The 21,962-nt window shown below is 53.0% G+C and overlaps 2 protein-coding genes across 4 annotated transcripts in view; one reads left to right on the top strand and one right to left on the bottom strand.

The window, feature by feature from the left end:
- DPP3 (dipeptidyl peptidase 3) overlaps positions 1-996 on the top strand; it is a 70,078-nt gene extending 69,082 nt beyond the window's left edge. For both annotated transcript variants that reach the window (XM_032948430.2, XM_032948431.2), the window contains exon 18: positions 218-996. In XM_032948430.2, coding sequence (XP_032804321.1) covers positions 218-366 — 149 coding nt within the window. In that variant the 3' untranslated portion in view covers positions 367-996. The remainder of the gene's footprint in view (positions 1-217) is intronic.
- A 365-nt stretch (positions 997-1,361) lies between these two features.
- The window catches only part of LOC116939693 (E3 ubiquitin-protein ligase pellino homolog 2-like), a 56,500-nt gene continuing 35,899 nt past the window's right edge, over positions 1,362-21,962 (bottom strand). For both annotated transcript variants that reach the window (XM_032948434.2, XM_032948433.2), the window contains exons 4-7: positions 16,935-17,036; positions 8,441-8,638; positions 7,011-7,199; positions 1,362-2,879 (exon numbers count right to left, since the gene is read on the bottom strand). In XM_032948434.2, coding sequence (XP_032804325.1) covers positions 2,268-2,879; positions 7,011-7,199; positions 8,441-8,638; positions 16,935-17,036 — 1,101 coding nt within the window. In that variant the 3' untranslated portion in view covers positions 1,362-2,267. The remainder of the gene's footprint in view (positions 2,880-7,010; positions 7,200-8,440; positions 8,639-16,934; positions 17,037-21,962) is intronic.

The following is a 21,962-nucleotide window of genomic DNA, read 5'->3' as shown; positions in this document are numbered from 1 at the left end:
GTCCTGGGCCTCTCCTAGGTCAACTTGGACTTGAATGAGTACCTGGTGCAGTGTCTAAACATAAGCACTGTGGAGATGAATGTGATCGAGCGTGGTGCTGGCCACAAGACACCCCTCGTGTTTTTCCTGGCTTTAATAGGTGCTAACAGCTCCAGGCCCGACAATTCTTCGAAAAGCTAAAGGCGAGGATCTTTGTCTCCGCGTGTGGCACGTGCAGACGAGGAGGTGGTCGTCACCGAGTACGAGGGCAGTGCTGCGGGCCTCGTTCACTCCTTCACCGAGCGCTTTGCCAAGGATGGGGAGCAGCTGGAGGCCGTCCTGCTGGAGCTGTCTCGCCAGGATCAGCACCACTGGAAGCAGCAGTAGCGCAGCCGAGTGGCGGTGGCAGCGCAGCGACGTCCGAAAAACGTCGCGGGCACGAAGATGCAGGGAGGCTCTGCGTGGGTGAACTGGGAAGTCCGCAAGGCGGTGTTGGTTGTTTGGGTTGTGGTGTTGTGTCTGGCTCGCAGGGTGGACAGAGCTGAGCCCCAATGGCTCTGCCCACAGGTTGGTGTCCCCAAGGGTGACGTTCTCGCAGCCCTTTTGTTTGCAAATCAATGTGAGGAGGTGCAATCCCGCCAGCCCGACTGAACAATGTTGTACCCAGGCTGCTTGGCCCACCCTGTCCCATGCAATTTGAGGCATGGTTAATGGTTGGGCACTGTCATTGCACTCCAGTGACGCCCGCATTGACATAGTAAAATTCGATTTTTAAAAAGGGCCTTTTTTAATGTAAACTTAAGCTGAATGTGAGGGATTGCCCGAGGCACGCAGCCAAGGTACACACCTACAAGAGATGTTTGTTTTGGGATTGCGTCTCCTCCTAACCCCTCACCACATGATCACAACCATAACTTGATTAAGTATGTAATACTGTACTTTGATAATGTTTCCAAAATTCTCCAGTGAATGCAAAGTGCTTTATGTAAAAAATAAACGACTCTGCAGGGTACCAGACCATGTCTTGGATGGGTTTCTTTGGGTTCACCTTTTCACAATTCGCATATTCTCAAATGTGGTGTCGGATGGAGAGTTTGAGTTGCTTGTTGCCAATTCACTGTTGAGGTCGTGTCTGGTGTGTGACTGGTGCTGTTTATGCGCTGCAATTTGGTGGCAAGTTGTTATTAAAAGGTGAGCGCTGAGGAGTCAAGGGCACGTTACTTGTGAATTAAGATTGTTTTTGGGGCAAGGGACTAAGAATAGACTCCTCACACTTTCCTGTCTGGGTAATAAAGATTGAGTGGGGGGGGAAATCAACATTTTCAGGGTTTCAAATGCCGCGGTTTGTTGCATATTTAATGACTCAGGCAACGGGAGAAGGCTGTCGGCAAGCAGTGATGTCTTTATTTGGTCTAGCAGAAGGAAAATGGTCTTCCTATCTGATGTTATTGATTAAAAGTTCAGATGCTATCAAAGTTAAGTAGTCGTCAGACCTTAAATCATTCTACAGTACATTACCCACCAATGAAAGGGAGCAGCATTTGATGGGCACTTGCATGCTTGAGTTTAAACGACAGCTTATAACTGTACATCTGAGCTGAGGGCTGTTTTGTCCACACGTCCCAGTACCTCCTTATTTACACAACTGGCAAACCCCCTCATTGACCGCCCCTGACCCCTGCCGCCTGGGTACATGACACCCGCGGTTCTCATGCATGTGTCCAGGCTGCAGAAGACCAAAGGATGTTGTACAAAAATATCTCCAGCATTCTCTGATAAGACAACCAATGTGGCACCCGCGCAGTATAAACTCAGGGCTTGGGCCTCCCCTCCTTTCTGGCAAAGCAGTTACAGGGATGGGATCCTTACGACCTTAGTCATCCAGTGGTGGAAGAATTGCAGTATGAAAAGGGGCATGTGCTAGTTCCGAGATGTTAGGTTACGCTAGAAAGCATGCACCGATCACCCTTTAGTCACAAATACTGTCCATCAATGCCAAATTTAATTAAAATGAACAGGTGACTTCTCCAAACTAAACTTAAAAACATTCGATTCAAAACCAATACAACACACAACTAATGCGGTCACGTCGGAATATTTAAGTCTGGGCGTGTGCACGCCTCATCTTCGGTTTTGGTACCCATCCTTGGCTTGGTCCAGTGTATTTAAAATCCACCTCTTGCCTCTTTGTGCGAGGTCCCTTAGTCCGACTCATCCAGCAAGTTCAGCTGCCACCGCCGGCCACGGCAGGGCCACGGCGACGAGCTGGGGTGGTGTCTGCAGCCGGGTCAGTCGACGGGGCCCTGGAAGATGAGCCGCACGTAGCCCGGCTCCCCCGACAGCTGCGTGGCGCAGAACGGGCACGCCGTGTGGAAGGCGTGCGTGCCGTGCGGCAGCGGGATCTGCGCCCAGTAGCGCGCTGTCTTCTCGGAGCACACGTGGCCGCAGGGCGTGAGCGCGTGCGTGGGCGCGCCGGCGTCCAGGTAGAAGCCCGGCTCGCAGCCCAGCCACAGCGCCACGTAGGGCCCCACGGTGCGGCACATCGGGCACTCGCGCGCGTCGGCGTCGCCCGCCGTGCGGTGACCCCAGTCGTGGTGGCCGTGCACGTGGCCGCAGCGCAGGTACGCCCACGGCTGCTTCTCCTCGGCGCCGGCCGCGACGACGGCGGCGGCCGCGGCCCCGGCGGCGGAGGACGCGGCGCGCGGGCGCAGGCTCGGGAAGGCGAGCGTGTTGAGGCCGACGGGGCACTGCGGCCGCGCCGCGTTGATCTCCTGGCGCAGCGCCTCGATGTGGCGCGACGTCGGCGTGTGGAAGAGGCCCTCGGCCGTGCGCCACAGCAGCGTGGCGCCGCACAGGTCGATGAGCGAGCCGTCCTGCAGCACGTTGCTCTCGCCCTCCACCTGCGGGGCGCACGCACGCGCCCGGTGTGAGCCGCCACCCTGTACTGCCGAGGGGCGAGTGCCCTACTGGAGGGCGAGCACGATGTGCCATGGGAAAGCGTGGTCCCTGTTGCAAAGGAACGCTAGGCCATCATGCGGTGTGACGATGCGTGAACGCTCTGTGCCCACATTACTTTGACACTTCGCTGTTGGGAGTAAAAATGTTCGTGTTATCTGCCACTAAATCTCTGATGTTCATGTTCACTTAATTTCTGACCCAGGGTAATGCACGCAAATATGTCATCTGGGTTTGCGTTGATGTCTGCCGCTCCATCGCACATCCAGGCAAACGGCACGCTCCGCGTTTTGTGTGCAAGTGGCAGCGTCGTTCCTGGTGGCTTGCGGTCACATGATCAGCTTCCTGATCACAGAACTTGAACATCAATGTTCTCACTCGAGACTGGTGGTTGAAAATGCAGCGGCTCACTTCAAGGGCTGCTCCCTGCTGTGATGACACCACTGTTCTTAATCTCTAAACAAGCAGTTCTCTCTTATTCAGCAATGCTGAAACCTGCTTGCAGCTGTAAACGCAAGCTAGTTGTCACCAAGTGTTCTGACCCATCTATGGTAGCCGTGCTCCAGTTTAAAGGCCTAAACGGTCGTCGTTGGTAACACTGCTGATTCATAGGGGGAGAAGGTGAGCAGGGAGGGGGAGAAAACACGTTCCAGCGTAAGTGGGTAATTACAAATGTGTGCGCGATTACAGATTTGCTAATGCAATTACACAGCAATGGGCAATCCTGCAGGCTGCAGAAAATGTCAATTCTTATGCAAGCCACATCTAGCGTCTCCCGTACACACTCGCACAAATTAAATCGTTCCAGCATCACAGGGAGAAACCAATTATTTTCATAAAAAAGCACGTTATTCTCCGTCCGATATTGATGCCTCGCCAGGCTCGACAAGGCTTTGAATGTCAATAGGCAGGGGGTCCCCCTGTCCCCTCCCCCCGGTTAGCGCTGCCATCACTACCGGCCCGAGCCGCTAAGCCCCGGCCCAACCGCCGCGAGAGCCACGGTAAAACCGTGCAGCACCCCACCTGCAAAAAATATATATTATAATAAAGGTGATTGGAAACAACCTCTCATCATAAAAAAAAAATATTGCTTTGGTTTTCCCACCTGATGATGATTGCTTGTGTTGCAAACGAAACGTCGTGATTTAATTTATTGTATTTTATACCTACTACGTGACTTTACCAAAAGAACCAAAGAGTATGGATCCCTGCAGTCACGAAAACTTCAAATCTAGATTCAACGTCTCATCTGTCTCTGGAACCGCCAAGCTGCTTCACGTCGTGCTCGCTTGCCACGAGAGCACGCCGAAGCTTCCTTGCCGTTCTATTGAAGGCGAACTCGCGCTGCCAAGTCTCCCTGGCAGTTCATGCTCCCCCTTTCCCCCCCCCCCCCAACAAAAACGTCAAAATGGTCAGAGACGCGCCCCACCACCTTTGTTACCCGCCACGTAAATGCGCCCGCCGGTCGCTCCGAGTGCCTTCCTGCGTCCGTTCGCAGCCACACAAAGCGCAGTTTTTTTCACGCACTTGAAAAAGCAGCAAGCAGTTTGTGTGTGCGCGGGTTTTTTTATGGCTGCTGAAAAGGCCAGCACTGAGAACTGCCACGGGCCAGCGAGCTGCCACTTTCAGCGAAGGAATAAGTCGTAATCTGGCAACATTGGCTGCCTTCAACAGCGCTGTAAACTCTTAATTTCGTTACCTCGGTGGCCGGCAATTTACACGGCTGGCTGGGTGCGCGCCGCTGCCTGTAAGTGGGGGCACCGCTTGGGCTGCGCTGACCACCATCTGCCTCTCCATCGCATCCTGTCGGCTCTCCTGACCAGGACCGACAGCCCGCCTGCCCGCCCCATTTGCCTCTTTGATTTGACTCTACCCCACCACAAGCACCCTTTATTCATGCCTGTAAAAATATTAAAAGAGGCACGCGCATGAACCAGCACTAATCAGCTCCGGCCGATGGATCTGCGGTTTGTTAGCGATACCAATGGCGGCTTGAGAGAATCCAGTGCTGACCACGTCCACGCCACCCCTACCGCCCCCCACACAACTTCAGCCGGGCACACAGAGCCTCAATCAAAAGCTCTTCACAACACTAAAGATAAAGTAATGGAAGGTGTACATCGGTAATTCTCCGTCTTATAAAACTTACAGCGGCCGTTAAAAATGTCAAGTGGCCGGCCACTTTGGAGCAATATTCATAAATCATTCTCAACCCTGCCACTACGGCCATTATCCCAAGGCCGATTGATCCTGCAGTCAGCAGCACCGGCTGTAAAACTAAAAAGGGAAGAATAATCTTCGGGCAGCAGCGACGACCACTGCCCCCCGATGCGTGTGTGTGCAGAGCGAGCGGTGTTTTTTGAGCGAGGCCTCCGCTTCACAAAAGTGGTACTATTTATCAAGGGCAGGCAGAGAAGGGGGGGGGGGGCGGTGGCAGCAACTGAGTTCTGTAACTAGCCAGCACATTTAAAATTGCTCTGGCCGGCACTACCGCTGCACTTGGGCTGTTTATAGTGTGCGGCAAATCGATACTTGACTTGTATTCAATAGGCACTGTAATGAAAAAGTGTCAGAATGTAACGGCTGCGTTGCGCTGGGCGGGCAGGTAAGGAGACTGGGTGTTCAGGGAGGTCACGCGGGCGTGACGTTTGTGTGTGTGGGGGGACGAGAAGCCTCAAGGACTCGGGGCTTTCGGTAGAGTGTGGCGTGAGTAACGGAGCGTTGTCGTTCGTCTTGTGGGTTATTTACAGCCGAGAGATTACAAAATGCACAGTCGTAAAAAATAAACCTACTTTTTATAAGTGCAATAAATTAATTCACGAGACATTGGTATTTTCTTTAGCTACGTTTTACATTCACCTGTCGCGCGCACGCTCACACGCACACCCTAGCTACCCCCTGCTCTTTTCTCTGACATCGAAGTTAATTTTCCCTCTCGCCCTGGGTCAATTTGATTCTCTCTCCAGTGCCTTGAACTTTACTGCTAATGAGCATCACGCAGATGGTGACCTTATCATTGGAAAATTCCCACTCCCTTTGCGAATAAAAATTTACACCAAAAAAACGACATTGGAAAGAATTCAACTCTTAATTGTGATATTGCTGCCCAACATAGTTTGACTCAGCCAAACATAGTTAGATTATTCTGAATTAAATTTCATGCCGATTAAAACGTAACAAGAATTACATTGGAATGAATTCAACTCCAATTGTGCTGGATGGAAATCGGGAATGAGTGTTAAACCGCTCGTCGTACGACTTGGTGTCGTTCCATGCGAGGAACAACACGGGAACCCCCTCCATGTACACCGCGCGGAATTAAAAACACAATTGCTGCGATTGCTTCCCCGCTGCAAGTGCCCACGCACGCACACACGCAGGCACGTGCAGCCGTCACGCTCATTACACACACAGTGCACGCCACACATGAACCACGATACCTCGCTGTGCTCGTCAAGGGGCATGCACCATCAACCACGCAAACTCCGGTCACCCTTTGCAGCAGCAGCAGCTTTTGGCTGGCCATCGAACCAAGACGGTCAACGCATCGGGCGCTTTCAGACGCGCTTCTGTGGCCGTCTGGAACGCTCTTCCGATATTAGGAAACCGCTAGAGCCGTGCACTGTTTAAGAATCTAGATTGAAAATTCATTTCTTGAGAGCTGCTTGTTATTGTTGTTTACTTTGTTGTTTACTTTGCTGTCCCCTTCCCTGCACCTCTGGCTAGCGCTGATGGCTACGTACGGTGCGTGAAAGCAGTTCAAAACAAAGACAAAGATCCTGTGTAGCCTTAACAGACTCTTGGGGCAAGTGCTGTTAGCGAGTAGCACCTATTAAGGCCGGCACGGCACACGAGGGGGTGGGGTAGCCGGCATCAAGTCCGGCCCCCTTTGTCTCCCCAATAACGATGTTTACACACCGCACCATTTGAGGCCGAGTAGACCTAGGGGTTGCCCGGGACCAGTTCAGATATTCGTCACCGGTGTTGGCCATGAGCGGGAATCGAACTCGGGTCGCCAGGTTCGTAGGTTCGTGGGTTTGCAGGCATGCACGCGCGCTTGCCGGCGCTCCACTCACCAGCTTGCCGCGCTGCTGAGCAGAGCGCGTCTCGCGCAGCGTGTACACGTTGCCGCACACGGAGATCTCGCGCCACACGCCGGGGCGAGACTCGTCGGTGAAGCCGCCGCGAGGGTGCATCACCAGGATGCCGTTGGTGGTAAGGCCGTCCATGTGGCCGTCCGGGTTCTTCCACTTGGCCGCCTTCTCCTGCACAAGAAATGGGCGCGGGCGTACACACACGGACACACATGCACAGGTAAAAAACACACGCGCACACACGTGGACACACATGTACACGTGCACGCACACACATGTACACGCATGTACACACGCGCACACACACACGTGCACGCACGGTCACAAACGAGGTGGTGTGTGCAGTGATTCTTCCTCCTCACCATTGGCTGAATCGTCGTGATGTGATTTTAGAAGCGGTTACGTTTTGTTGACGAGAGTGAACGCAGTTTCTGCGGCGGATTTGTTAACCTTGTGCTGCTCTCCATAGCGCCGACTACAATCCCTCTACACGCAAACTACAAGACTGGTGTGAGTCAAGAATCCATGAAAACTATCGGTGCTGTGATGAGACAATGCTATTCTGAGAAACACTGGTTAAACAAATCAACGTACCTTTCACACGTCTTTACACGTGGATATGCATTGTCTGTACTTTGGGAGCTCACCAGAATTACAAGGATAAACTGCCACGTAGGCTGTAATCATGCCAAGTCATCAATTGTACGAAAATCATGTTTTCATTCATAAACTATGCGGTCCATAAATTAAAACACGTTGGCTTACAGACTACATAATTGGACAGCGGCTTGATTTGCATGTATGGGGCTGGCATAAAGGTTCATTTATGTAACATTCCTGAGTGTGGCTGTGGGGAGGGGGGGAGTAGTTGAGGGGGAGGTGATGGGGGATTGGGAAGAGGGCCCCGATTGTTGGCAGTATCTCTTGTCCGGACACAGCAGCGAGCCCAGCACTGTATCAGCCCACGCAGATTAGCATCAAGAATGCGTGCCGAGTCTCAGCGCGTGCCACGTGCACATCTGGACAACAAAACTCCCAGTGTTTGACTTGAATTATTTAAAAGTAACGCTCTCATTTCTTTAAACGTTTGAAAAACCTGAATGGCTTTCGATCCAACTTTACACAATTATGATGTTTGCTTAACGACGTAATCCTTTCGCGATCAAGATTCATCGCCGGGCGCACATCATCGTGCAGTCTAATTCGCGACGTCGAGCGCCCAAATCTGCATCGTAGGCATCTTTGCACCGGCGATCGTCGGTGGGGTTTGCCACAGCATCGTCTATTTTTAGTAAAGCGTTTTTATTTCTCGGGCGAAGAGCCGGCGGGCAAAAGTGGCAGCCCCCCGACGACGTCCCAACCGCAAGGTGGCGGCGGGGGTGAAGGCCGAGAAGGCCGGAGCGGTAACGCACGCCCAGGAAGATGTTCTTGGAGGTGTCAAAGCCCGCGGCGAAGATGCGCGCCGTGTAGGGCGCCGTGCGCTGGCACTTGATGCGGCAGGCGAAGCGCGAGATGGTGCTCTGCGTGATCTGCGTCTCGTCGCTGCTCTGGCTGCCCGGCACCGTGTCCATCACCACAAAATCAATCGGGCTCTCGGTCGAGCGGCCAATCTGCACCACGGGCACGCGCGGACGGAGCACGCGCGCAGGTTAGGACGCGTAACGCGCGACGCACGACACGCACGCGTGCGGTGGCGTACGCCGGACAGCGAGCGCGGAAATGTCGCTCGTCGGAAGCTAAGCAGGTTTGAGCCTGGATAGTGCTTGGATGGGCGACCGCCGTGCATCAAACAGGTGCCGTAGGCTGCCGCGCTGTGGGTAGTAAATCATAGGACAGTGCAGCAAAATCTATTTGTGTACTGTACTGTTAATTCTTCCACACACCAACGCTCCTCGCCTTTACCAACCCTCACCGGCCAGCCGGGTGAAGTATGGCCAAATAACCAGCCACGAGCCACACGATGTGGGGAGGCCATCATCCTCTCTGCACGCGTCTCCCGAGCCACTCGCTCTCCCGCGCGCCTCAATCGTACATCTGTGCAAAGAAATCTCGCAAGAGCCTCGCGTGGTCCCCCATGCTTAGCGCAGGGCCGGCGCGTGACGCACTGTGCGCAAGGACTGCGGTGGTTGTGGCAACTCAGGTGGCACTTCACATTCTCACGCAGCGCCCACACCTGTGAAGGAGGAGGAAGTAACACCTAAATTCCTGTTAACGGGCACACGCACGCACACGCGCGTTCTCACCGCGTTCCGTGGCGGCATTCTGCAAGCGCCGCATTAACACAAACCCTAAACCGAGAATTGGACAAATATGCCAACGCAGGACACTCCTGCCAGTGGCTCTATGGGGCATTTTTTTCTGGGGAAAACGACGTCAGCACCAGTGTTACCCTGTAAAAATATATATTTCGAGAGAAATAAACATTCTTAAGAGTAAATGTGATACAACGTTCGCCAAGGTCATTGCAAAAATGCAATGTGTTTTGTGCGGTTTTTGGAGCGACTAATTGAATATGATGTCTAGCTACTTGAAACCAAACTGGACTGCAAAAGTTGCAGGATGACCCAAGCGTGATGCTGCGGCCGTGCAGCACTCAAGGGCCCTGGCGGCTCCAGCAGACCCGGTGAGCTCAACGCGGGGAAACGGCTACGCGCGTCCGGTCTTTGACGCAGTAAACAATAGCTCTGCATGTGTGTGCGTGTGTGCGTGCGCGTGAATGTGTGGGAAGATGAGTGCGTGTGTGTGCGTGTATTTTAAGGAACGGTGGTGCGATGGATGAGTCCGCTGCGAACCCATTTCGATGAGTTAAATTCCCAAACGTGGATATTATCACTGGAATCAAAGTATGGGAACCTGTCCTGGACCCACCCTAGTAGCTTGACTGCGCCTTAAAGTGTAATAATACTTCAAATGTATAATGCACATTCCATTCTAGGATCCCAATGCACAATGCATGGAAAGCAGAAAACAAAAACAGAACCAGCAGGGCAATCGACCAAACTAAAGAGGCAAGGCCATTTTAAAGAGATGGAGTTTTCAAAGCAGACATATCTACTGACTGATCGCCTGATTTCAAGTGGCAAGGAGTTCCATAGCTTGGGTGCCCGACCACCAAAAGAGTGCAAACCTATAGACCTGGGAGTTCTGAGCAGTTGGAGATCAGAAGATCTTAAGGACCTTGATGGAATATATAAATGCATTATGCAAGTAATATGAGGTGAGCCCCTTTAAAAACCGTATAGGTTAATAGCAGGGATAAGAGCACTGGTGGAATGTGCTCACGTTAATGCTGTACGAGGTGTGAGCACTCTAGCAGTTGCATTCTGAACAAGCTGGAGTCTGCCCAGTACTTTGCTTGGAATCTCAACCAGTGAGGCGTGGCAGTGGTCGAGTCGGGATAACACAAAAGCATGGACCAGTCTCTCCAAGTCAGCAGGTGACCAGAAGTGATGCATTCTGCCATTATTTCTTAAGTGGAAAAAGGACATTTTAACCACCTTAGATATATGTGCCTCAAAAGATGAGTGGTCAAATTGAACACCGAGTAAACATCAGAACTGTGGCGTCGTGCTCGTCGCCCACTCGTTACTCGCGAACAGCAACTACCACAACGGTCTGAATGGATAAGCGAGGGACCTTTGTGTATGTGCGAGTGAAACCAAGACGAGCCATGACATCACCAGGGCACAAAACCCACATTGTCCGATTTTGCGTGGCACGCCGCGGATGTTGCCGCTGGTGGAAATTTTGACGTCAAGCGAGAGGGTTACTCGCCTAATCCATTAGCTTGTGAAGCCCACGCTCATATATATACACACACACGCGAGCAGTGTAAGGGATGACGCTATTAACTATTTACATGATTGATTACGCCGCATAAAGGCCGCGTGTTCATCAGGCGCGTGCCACGACGCCCGCTCGCAGACAGCAAGCACTGCCGGGGGCCCTTCGTGGCATGGTTTCAGCGCTGTTGATGCTGCTGCTGCTGCTGCCCGTTTGATCTCGGGCGTGGAGCAAGTGGCTGCACCGCGGGAACAACGGGCGGCGTCGTCACCACGACCAAGCCAAGCGCAAGCGCGGCGCAGCCAGCCAGGTCGCTCATGGGATCCAAAGGGTTGACAGCCCCCCCACACCCTCCCCAAATAGGCTAAGAGGCCAAAAACTCAAGCACGCGAATGGCACCGAGTGAAAGATGTGGCGCGCGTGGGGCAACAAAGAGGAGAACGCGAAGCTGACGGAGCGCGCACCTACGCGGCACACTCCAAAGAGAAGTACCAAATGATCGCTTTGATAGAAGATGGAAACAATAAATAAATAAACACGCGTGTGAAGGGCTCAACTCGAAAGCCGTGAGAGGCACGACACCACTGTCTCCGCTCCCCCTTCCCCCCCACGACCAACAAAATAAAACTACAGCTATCAGCGTTCAACTAGAACTTGACTGCAGACGACTGCTTTTCGCGTTAACATCTGCACGCCTTGTTTTCGAAAGCGGAGAAATAAAATGCACGCACAGTAGACCTGCAACGATTCGGCCCCTTGCGAGTTAATTCTCACGATCCGCTGTCGTGATTCCATTCCAGAAGCTATTATTTGCCAACGTTACGGCGCGCCCTAACACAACTATACAACTATTGTGAATAATAAAACGCCGCGTGCGTGATTCGATGCATTTATCACGGGCACAAGAAACTATTTTAATCGACGACCCGGTTTCGTCGTCACGCCGCTAAAGTGAACCGCACTCTCCGGCACCTCCCCACACCCCACGCGCGAACGCAACGATAAAATGATGGGCTCATGCCACCGTCCTCCGACACTGACAAACACCAAGCTCCCAAAACAATAGACCGCACGCAACGTAGCGAGCTTTTACCTGCACGCAACCTGCATGCCAGCAACGTGTCGGGGTTTTTTTTTTACACAACTTATTCTCCCCCCTCATATTTCCACGAAAAAATACAGTCTAAAAGGGCCGTGTTTTTTGATGATGAATTCTGTAAAACGCTGCCTCCATTTATTTCAGAGCCGGTGTGGCGGAGGCAAACGGAAGTGAGATTTGCGCTGGGGCGGCCTGGGGTGCGCGTCACCGGGCGTCGTCTGCGGCTGGCAAACGAAGGCATGAAGAGGAGCGCGCGGTGGTCGCGGGCCTGGCAAGCCATCGGTTCGGGAAACCGGAACGCATAATTTTTAAAGTTTGTGCGGAAACAGCCCAAGTTTGACTCCTCTAAATGTAAATGCGTTTTTTTTTTTACAAACGTGAATCCGCCGGCTGTAAAAATGGCACTTTTGTAGCAAAGGCACTGTGGCGGGTCGAGCGAAGGGAGAGTGAAAAGGGCACGAGTGGGGGCCGTGGGAGGTGTGGGGGACGTGGGGGCCCTGACAGCACCTCGCGCCGCCCTCCACGAGGTCTGACGCACGAATCGCGTCGGTGAAGTCTCGGCACGGTGCTCCAGCCAGTGAAAAAATTGCACAATTTTACAGGGCGCCTGCAAACTACGTACGCGCGCGTGTGTGCGTACGCCCGACACGTAATTGCGGGCGTGTGAAGCACGCGCCAAGGGTGCGGAATAATGTGTGCAACAGCACCGACCTGTTTCTGAAATTGAGAGACCGGCACAAAATGAGAGGGGGCAACAATGCTATACAAGTCATGAAAAGCAAAGGAGTAAATAAAATCTATGAAATAGGAAGATTATGTTTGCGGGTGGAGAGGAGGAGGACAAGGAAAAATTGCGGCTGCATTGTTCCAGCAGTTTACTGTTATTTATGGCAATAACCAAGAATAAAATAACAGCCTACTTTTGTGGAACAGACAATAAGGGTGCTTTGTAACTGCCAAAACGCCGCTATCTCGTTAAAAAACACTTCAAAGCAGAAAAAGCACAATTCCATTTTCTGAACACCGGCGGCACGCTCGAGGAACGGGGAACTGCGCCTGAATTTTAAGGCGGATCTCTTCTGCATTCTCAAATCGACTTTTCATGGAAAACAAGATAACGCTTCGCAGCGCTCGCGCAGAAACACAACGACGAGGTAGACAAAGCGGTGCGGCGTGCGAAGCCAAATCCCCAGCATGCCAGATTGTGAGATCCAAAACACGTTTTGGAAATGAGGCCAGCAATTTGCGAATTGAAATCAGCCATGCAACCCTGCTCGGATAACTATAGACGTCCTCTAAAATGCACCGCAATCGCCACCGGGCTCTCTGAGCAACACTCTCCTGGTTGAGGCACGCGCCATTTCCCCATACAATCGCTTGGCATGGGCAGCTGAGTTGAAAACCAAAAAAGCACCCGTGGAATTGTTCCAAATCGCAGGAGGTCACCGGATTTGTCCGTCCGCAGGCCCCTGCCAATGAGATGGCCTAGGATCTGCGGTCGCGGGATTCCAAAGAGGCGGGCAGGCGGGCGGCAGGAACGCGTGCACTGGAGAGCCGCGACACGGTACTCGACCGTGGAAATGGTGTCTGATTACAGGGCAAACCCGCAGTTGCAATGATTCACGGGCATCCTCCCTGGAAGCACGCCGCAGAAATCGAAAGAATTCGCATCGCGTTTGCGAGCGAAAGCCATCGTCGCCCGCGCGTGGTTATCGATCGGCTGTCCGTCACGTCGGAGCCGATTCCATCAGGGGGCCGGTCTCCCTGCCGCAGGAGGCACGTGCACAATGTGCCGGGGATGGCGGTGGCTTTGCAGGGGAATTCCCACGGCTCTTTTGGCAAGCCACCGGCAGCCTACGAACAAGAACCAGCTTCACAAGGAGCTAGCTGGAATGCCACAGGGTAAAAAATATAAAATAACATGAACTACTGCCACACCAGACCTGAAGAATACTGGTTCAAATTCCACACACACACACTTAAAAAACGAGCGTGCCATCAGATTAATCGATGTTTAAATAATGAATCAAAGGACTGCGTAAGGGTCCACGCCGTGTGTGCACAAACTCTGAGAATGTGTCACGGGCTAACGACGACGAGAGCAAGCGATGTTACCAAAACGTTTTTTTTTTAAATCCCTCACGCTGCACAGCGGCCCCAGAAAAAAAAAAAGCGTAATCCTGCGAACAGATTTTTCTAAAATCTATGTTTCGTTGAGCTGAGGAAAAAAATAACGGAATCGTTATTCAGGTCTCCAAAGGCCGCAACAACACCGTGGGGGTTGACTTCACGTGGGGTCCACGATCAAATGTCGAGGCGGCAAATCGAATCCATCGCGGGACCGCTCCTATACGGCGGCAATCCTCAACCACAGTCAGCCCGAGCGGCAGCCAGAGGGAAAAATGCACGCCCCACAAACGTGGTGGTCAAGTGTATAGAACCAAACACATTCACAGATCCTGATAGTCATCAGCAGTGTATCAGCGGTGCAGTGCAACTCGGCTGCCTCGTGTTCTTTTCCCATTTTGACAACAACCGCCGTTATTCTTGCAACGGATTTAATTGACTACATTCGCACAGTTGCCAGCGCACAAATTATTAATGCCAGCTGCAAACGTCGTTTTAAGTACAACACGCAGCAGTTATAAAGTGTGCGCACATGCACAACATACAGTGTGCAGTATGTTTTTTTACTTTTTAATGATGTGCTGCAAAAGACGCTCACAGCACAGGGCTACACATTCTTGTGAGGAAAAGGCAGCGAGCATTTACGATGTTAATGCGCAGCCCAGGGCAACACACAGTTGTTGTGGATTTGCGGACGTCCTGATTGCTCCTCGTGAGCCACAAATATTTAATTTCGGGTTTTTTTTTTAACAACACAATCATTAAATTTAAATTAGAAAATTCTGCCTAACGAATGGAAGGGGCTCACGTTGAAAAGTTTAGCAAATGCACCCCCCCCCCTCCCCCACCGCTCTGGTGCCAAGTTCCATACGACTAACGTTGCATTGATTTTCAACGTCACACGAGCGATCCGAGCGACAAAGCTCGGCACGGGTTTGGGCATCGCGGCTCTCAGCCCTGTCGCCCGGCACCGTCAATGTTTGCGTCCATCGCTTGCCAGAGCCGATTGCCATTGCCGAAAGTCATTGACTCTCGCCGCTGATGCACTTGTGCCGGGCCTTCGGGCGAAGACAGCCACGACCCCGCAGAGCCAACGGTTCTTACTTTGCAGACGCACACCTAGGCCGTGCGACCCAGGCTTCTCCGACGGAGATCACTGAAAGACATTCGCGTCACCGGGAGACGGCGCTCCCTCGTCACGTCATGGCCGTTTCTCGTTGATACAACGGTGACATCGTGGCACTGCAGTGACGCACTGCCGATTCTCAATAAAAAAATTCTCGCCGTATAAAAGGCGCTTCTTCTCGTAATTCACGTTGGCACCCGCGGCTACCGTCACACGAATGACGTGGGTTCCCGCCAATGAATGTAGGAAAAAGTATTTTTTCAAGAACAAAGCTTCCCGCTCAGCGTAGGACGCACAGCCTGGGTGCTTCTCTGCAAGGGGCTGTTTGTTTGTTTGTTTTGAGTTGCAACTTCCGCCGAGTCGAGCTGCGTGCGCGCGAGGCAGCGAATGGCCGCGTTGTTGGGAGCGCACGTAACACCGGGACGGCGGTGAGCGCGGCGCACCGTAAACAACGCCTCCGCGCCGCCGGCGGGGCACTGCGGCATTTCTGAGCGGCGCGATGGGTGCCAGTCGCTGTGGGTGGCACCCGTGTCGGCGGAACAGGTGGCCTCCAGCCCCGACTGGGAGTCGACGCCGAGGGCTACGGTTAAGAGTGAGAGGCTAAAGTGAACGGCTCGGCGCTGCCGGATTACGGCTGCAGTCAAGGGTTACAGTTTGCGAGTCAAGGTTATTCGTTTGAATTAGGGGCTAACGGTTTCTCGACTGAATGACCACTCGGGGTTATATAATGTCCTTGCAAACGCCTTTTGTTTTAATGATAGTGACAGGTTATCTAATTAAGACTCATAAACACACAGGAGAGCTCTGCATTCGGAAGCTTGGCCGGTCCTTCGTGAGTGTTTTGCATGTGGGAATAAACCTTAGTTTCGGGGGAGAAAAACCTCACACTTACGGAGAGAACACTCAACACGCACACACAGATGGATCAGAAACCCACTTTCTGTACTGCATTTCTCCTGGCTACCTAGCAGTCCACTGGGTATTGCAGAACACGATCTCCACATGATCCAATGACCCGACCTCCAATGCTCTCTCCGTTACAAGCGGGTGCATGCCACACGTGCGTTAGAAGTTAATGTTAGCAGCTACAGGCGGGGGCCAAAGTGTGTGCTGTTAAAACAGCCTGTGTTGGGTCATAGGTCACGAACCGCACATTGAGGCCGTGCGCATGTGTGCGCGTGTGTGCGTTGTGCTCGTGTGGGGAGCGGTAGTGTAGCGGTTAGCGCTACGCTGCGCTATGAACCCGGCAACCCGAGTTCGATTCCCGCTCACGACCAACACCAGTGACGATTATTTGAAACGGTCGTGGGCCTCCCCTGACTCAGCCTCAAATGAGGACCTGGTGTGGTGTGTAATCATCGCCACTGGGGAGACAAATGCGGTTGGGCGTGGTGTTGGCCACCCACCCCCACGTGTGCCGTTCTGGCCTTCATTGGTGCTCACTAACATCACTTGCCCCTACAGTCTGTTAAGGCTGTAAGGGGGATGATCTCTGTATTTATAGTGGTAGTGTGTAGGGGTTAGCCAAACTGCGCTATGAACCTGGCGGTCTGCAGTCGATTCACAGCCATAGAGAGCATTAGTCACGAATTATATCAGAACAGGTCGACTCAGTCTTGTATAATTACCTGATGCGGTGTTTAAACGCACAGCGATGGGGAGCCTACGACGCCCGCCGTGCAACTGGCTACACTAACCCCCTTGCGCCAACAGTCAACGTAGCCTGCACGGGGGATCTTTGCGGTGGCGGTGTTGGCGGGGGTGCAATCACCTGGAACATGTCGGTGTCGGCGTCGTGCGTGTACTCCACCACGACGGTGTGGTTGCGTGACAGCGTGTACGAGATGCTGTGCTGCTCCTTGCTGCTCACCGCCTGTGTGGTGGCGAGGGGAGAGGGTGGAGAGGGTGGAGAGGGTGGAGAGGGTGGAGAGGGGAGAGGGGGCGAGGGAAAAGGGTGAGAGACACGCACGAGCTCACAACAGGTGTCAAACGGCAGCCTTCAGCACCATCGCCACAGTGTGAACAAACATCGAGCTGCAGCCTCTGCCGAACATCCATCAGTTGCCCGACTCGTCAAGGGCCCTAACGTTCCGCCGGAGAGCCGAGGGCTGGGAGGGGTAATCCGTCTTGCATCCCAGGAGGACACGGCTGTTAGCAGTGGGGGTTAACTGGGACGGCCCGAATTAAAGGCAACTCCAAAAGCTATTTAATATCGTGCTGTTAATACGATTAAGAGCAGTGCAATGGGTACAGATGAATTGAGGCACGTTTAATATTTTTATTTGTGGGTGGTAAAGTGAGAAGAATTTTAAGCCATGCGCACATTAATCCAACCGGGTTGGACGTGCAACAGCACTGCTGTATTTACGAATCTGAAAACGATGCTAATGGTGCATAACGCGCACCTATTTCCACCGTAGCTAAAATTACGATTTTCTTGGAACGGGCCTTGACGGGCCACGGCAATTAAAGCTGATTGTGGCATTTTGGCCCAGACAGATCTCACGCTCGCAATGCGTCGAGCAAAGCGTGGCTCTGGTTCAACAAAGTATTTGTTTCGGGCAGCCGTGTGACAGTTCCGCTTTAAAATAAATACATCGAAGCTATTTCTGCTGGTCCGAAAGCGGCTATTCTAAACGTATGAACGACGCTGCCAACGGCTTCATGGGGAAGGGGAGAGTTGGGGAGGGGGGTTCGTGAAAATCGTGAGACCCCCCCCAATCCCCCCCCATCTAAAGTACCCGCGACCACCCACGTGGTCGTGTCTTCCAGAGGACGTGAAACTCTCTCCAACTCCCACCCCCTCCTCTCTCTCGCCTCTCCACACGCTGGCAAACCCCCCGCCCCGCAAACCACGCGGCAGCTTCGCGAGCATTCCGAGAGCGACGTTTAATAAAGGGTGGATACAAACGCAGACTGAAATGCCACACGAACAAGGCGCGCTCGAAACGAATGCCGCGACGCCTCGCCAAAAGGCTTTGCTGAACCAAACACGTAGGCCATATTTATAGACTCGCGTACGAGTGACATTTGTCAAACATTTGTCAAGAAAGGTGGACGATTTGGCCTCCTCGGGTATTTGGGTTAGCGAGCGTTGGCAGCCGACAACCCGGTACACAGGCGACAAGTGGAAAAACGATGTGAACGCCGTTGGGGCGAGCTTTATTAATTACACATCTCCTCGCCTGTTGCCACAAAAATTTAGAGCGTTCCCTTAAATTATTGTTTAACCATCGATTTTAATCAAGCTCTGGGAACAATACGAGGCATAAGTTGCTCCAGCAGATCGAGCGCTTTTAGCTCACGAGAACCCATTTATCCTTAAACATGTGACTCAACTGTAAGGCAACCGTAATCCAGCCACAGAGTTGAGCTCAGCTACGGTGTCCTTACATAATGGGGCAACAGAATGTGGCACAGACTGCCATTGAACTCAAATAGCAAGGCTTCGTTTAATATATTTTCATAACATTTTTTTAATTTGGTATCTTTTACCGCGAAGCACCACTCAGTCTTACGGTCGATTCACCCCACTTATTTTGATATCGCGAGGTCGCCGCGGCTGCCGAAACGGTTAAAAGGGCGCAAAAAAATATGCACGAGGATGCGCGTTGATTGCGCACTCCGGCTAAAAATAAAAAGGCTTAAATTAACAATCGCAACTAGGAGAAGGGGGAAAAAAATGGACGATGACTAAAAACAGCACGTGTGGCCAGGAGGGGCGGGGGAGGAGACGCGGAGAGGGGGGGCGAGCGCGTAGGGAGGCAGCGTTTATCGGAGGGTGCTGCGTACTGGGATTCCACGAGGGGCGTGGGAAACATTCGGCTGGTAAATAAAAATAGATTTCAAAGCTGCGGAGTGGGGAGCACTGACGGGGCTGGAAGTCGGAGATGTAATTGCTTGCCTGAGCCACAGCGACAGGCTATTAACCCCTCCCTCGCTCACAGCCACCGAGAGCCTCGCGAGGGCGGGCAGGAGGATGGAGGAGTCATCTCGGCGTGTCTCCCCCTTCGGGCCGCTGCTTCGCGGCCACCCGGCCGCTGTGACGCAGCGCCGGCTGAGAAAGTTCGATGCTGCGCAAGAGCCGGGGCTCCGACCGAGACTTTATAAACAATTGTCCCGGCACAGTTTTAGCATCGCAGCAGCAAAAGGCTGAGGGGCATGCAGAAGGGTTAAAGGAAGCTTTCAGTAAGCACGAGGCAACATACCTGATGTACTCAAATAATTATTGCTTCAAAATAATTATTCGATGTGATTTTTTCAAATGTATGTTTAGGTTAAAGCTTTGCCATATGTTCTGCTGCATGTGTAATGATTTTTTTGGCCATCATCCAAGTGCCCTTAAAATCACATTCTGTACTCTGTTGCTAAAAGAATCAATTTTAATAAAATCTGTTTTTGTACAAAAAAACACTGTTTGCCAAATTCTGAATTAAATGCTGTAGGTTTAGTACAAAACTAAGATTCATATCTAAATTATTCATGCGCTCTCCTTACAGGCACTGTAATGTGCAAAATCAAAAGCTTATGTCGACCAAAAACATAATTTGCGAGATACTTTGTGCTTTGAAGATTTAACAAAAAGGTGAAAATTCGAGGGACTGTGCGCTGCACGAGAGAGCCCAACACAGCGGAGTCATCTCTGGAATGTTCGTGGCAACGTGCACGAGGCCAGTGCACCGGGGACAGATCAACATGGAGAGGCTTTCACCTGCTCCTCACCAAACCTCACACCTCTGCTGCCCGCTAAACATCTCCTCCGAAGGGTTGACGCACACGCGGTGAGCACGACACACCGCTACCGTCGCTCTCACGCCCACTTTTAGCAACGTCTCGGTTTTTTTTTTTTGGGGGGGGGGGTTGGTGGATCACGCCGAGACCGTCCCACGCAAAGGGCCACATCTCCAACTGATCCTTGGTACCAACTCGTGCTCAAAACGACAACGTATCCATTTAACGATTAAAATAGCGGGAGGCCCCCCACCCCACCCGCCCGCACTGACGTGCACCGACCATCCGCCATCTCGACTCGGTGACATTTCTATCCGAGCCATACAATGGAGGGTTGCAGACACACCCCGGTGGTCTCGCAAGCTGCCGAGACGCCATTCTCCCCCCCCCCCCCTACCCAGGTGACGAGGAAGAAGAATGGCTCCCCATTACGTTTGTTGAATCTGAGGAGGGGGGGGGGGAGGCCCCCTGCCTTCCGTCGACCGTCACCACCGCAGTCAAGGCGTCACGCCCTTTCCCTGTGGTAACGACCTCTCTCATGCGGGCGAGAGGTCGCATGAGAGGGCTCTCGCCCCATCGCCCTAAGCTCCAGAGGAGTTGATGCTCTCGTCCCTGTAACCCTGCAGGGCAACTCCTCCAACAGCTTGGCGCCCCCCCCCAAGCCCAGAACGCTGACATCTGTTTTGTAGGATTATCTGCTCCTTGAAAAACCCCCAAAGGGTTTCCTCAATGCAGTAGAGGGGAGCTCAACCATCACGATCGGTCTTTCCCTGCGGACCGGGGATACCGGAACTAATCGTCACACACGTCGCCTTCCAGCGGGTCCCAGTTGTCTCACGAGCTCCACCACAGTGACCGCACGTGGAGCCTGGTCCGTGGAACCAACTCGACCGAGACTGCCGCGTGTCGCGGGACTCCTCTGCTAACCCCAGGGACCCCTCTGCTAACCCCAGGGACCCCTCTGCTAACCCCAGGGACCCCTCTGCTAACCCCAAGGACCCCTCTGCTAACCCCAGGGACCCGTCTGCTAACCCCAGGGACCCCTCTGCTAACCCCAGGGACCCCTCTGCTAACCCCAGGGACCCGTCTGCTAACCCCAGGGACCCCTCTGCTAACCCCAGGGACCCCTCTGCTAACCCCAGGGACCCGTCTGCTAACCCCAGCGTGATGCGTGGCCAAGCTGTTGCAGCCTCGCGGCCGCTGCCACAGGGCCTGCAGCAGCAGCAGCAGCTGCTGCTGCCTACCATTGGCCCCGGAACGCTCCTTCGGAGGAGCCGTGGCATTGGGAAGCCCATGCCACGCTTCTCCCTGCCTCTTCTGGGCATGGTGGCCTCTCTCTCTCAGGCACCACCGCTGTCATCTTGCACGGCCGTGGATTTTTGGTGCCAAATCCGGAGCCTCCGCATGACCTGCCCTCGTGCTCCCGCGCCGGCAGAGCGCGACACCGAACGTACTTCTCGCCCCATCGAGTGCAGCGGAAGCACAAACACGGACCGCCGAATTTGAGAGACGCTCCGCACTGCACGGACCTCACTGCGAGCCCAGCCACCGTAGTGTATTCCGCTCCAGCGGCAATGTTATTAATTAACTGTTTCTAACCATTTCAAATTTTACTTTTACGCGCCTAATGGGGCTGCGTTAGCCGCACTGACTGAGGCTAGTGCCCCTACTGAAAACATGGGATTAATTTCTAGATCCCAGCCTAGCCTACAGGGTGAAAACCCTGCCAAAAAAACACCAAGTGTTGCAGAAGCACCATAAAAAGAACTCTGGGCACCGAGCCCAGAAAACTAATACACTGAGTGGAGATGGCGGACGGGTCACGTGATGCAGGCGGAGTGGGAGCGGGGAGGGGGTAAGAATTATATTATTAAATGAATACGAATTTGGTTTCTGGGTGGCCGGCACGAGGATGAATGTTGGCGTGTGGTGGAGTCGGAGCGTGTCGGCAAACGCTGTACGAGCGGTGGTAATACGGCAAATTGGTTGTTTACCTATCCGTAGGGATTGTGTTTGTGTTGCCCCTTTGTATGCACGGGGCTTTCTCCGGGCACTCGCGTCTCCTCTC

The sequence above is a fragment of the Petromyzon marinus genome, chromosome 6 (assembly GCF_048934315.1).
Source record: "Petromyzon marinus isolate PM22_M1 ecotype Great Lakes invasive population chromosome 6, UKy_Petmar_22M1.pri1.0, whole genome shotgun sequence".
Taxonomy (NCBI): domain Eukaryota; kingdom Metazoa; phylum Chordata; class Hyperoartia; order Petromyzontiformes; family Petromyzontidae; genus Petromyzon; species Petromyzon marinus.
This window is presented reverse-complemented; position numbering and strand designations above follow the sequence as displayed.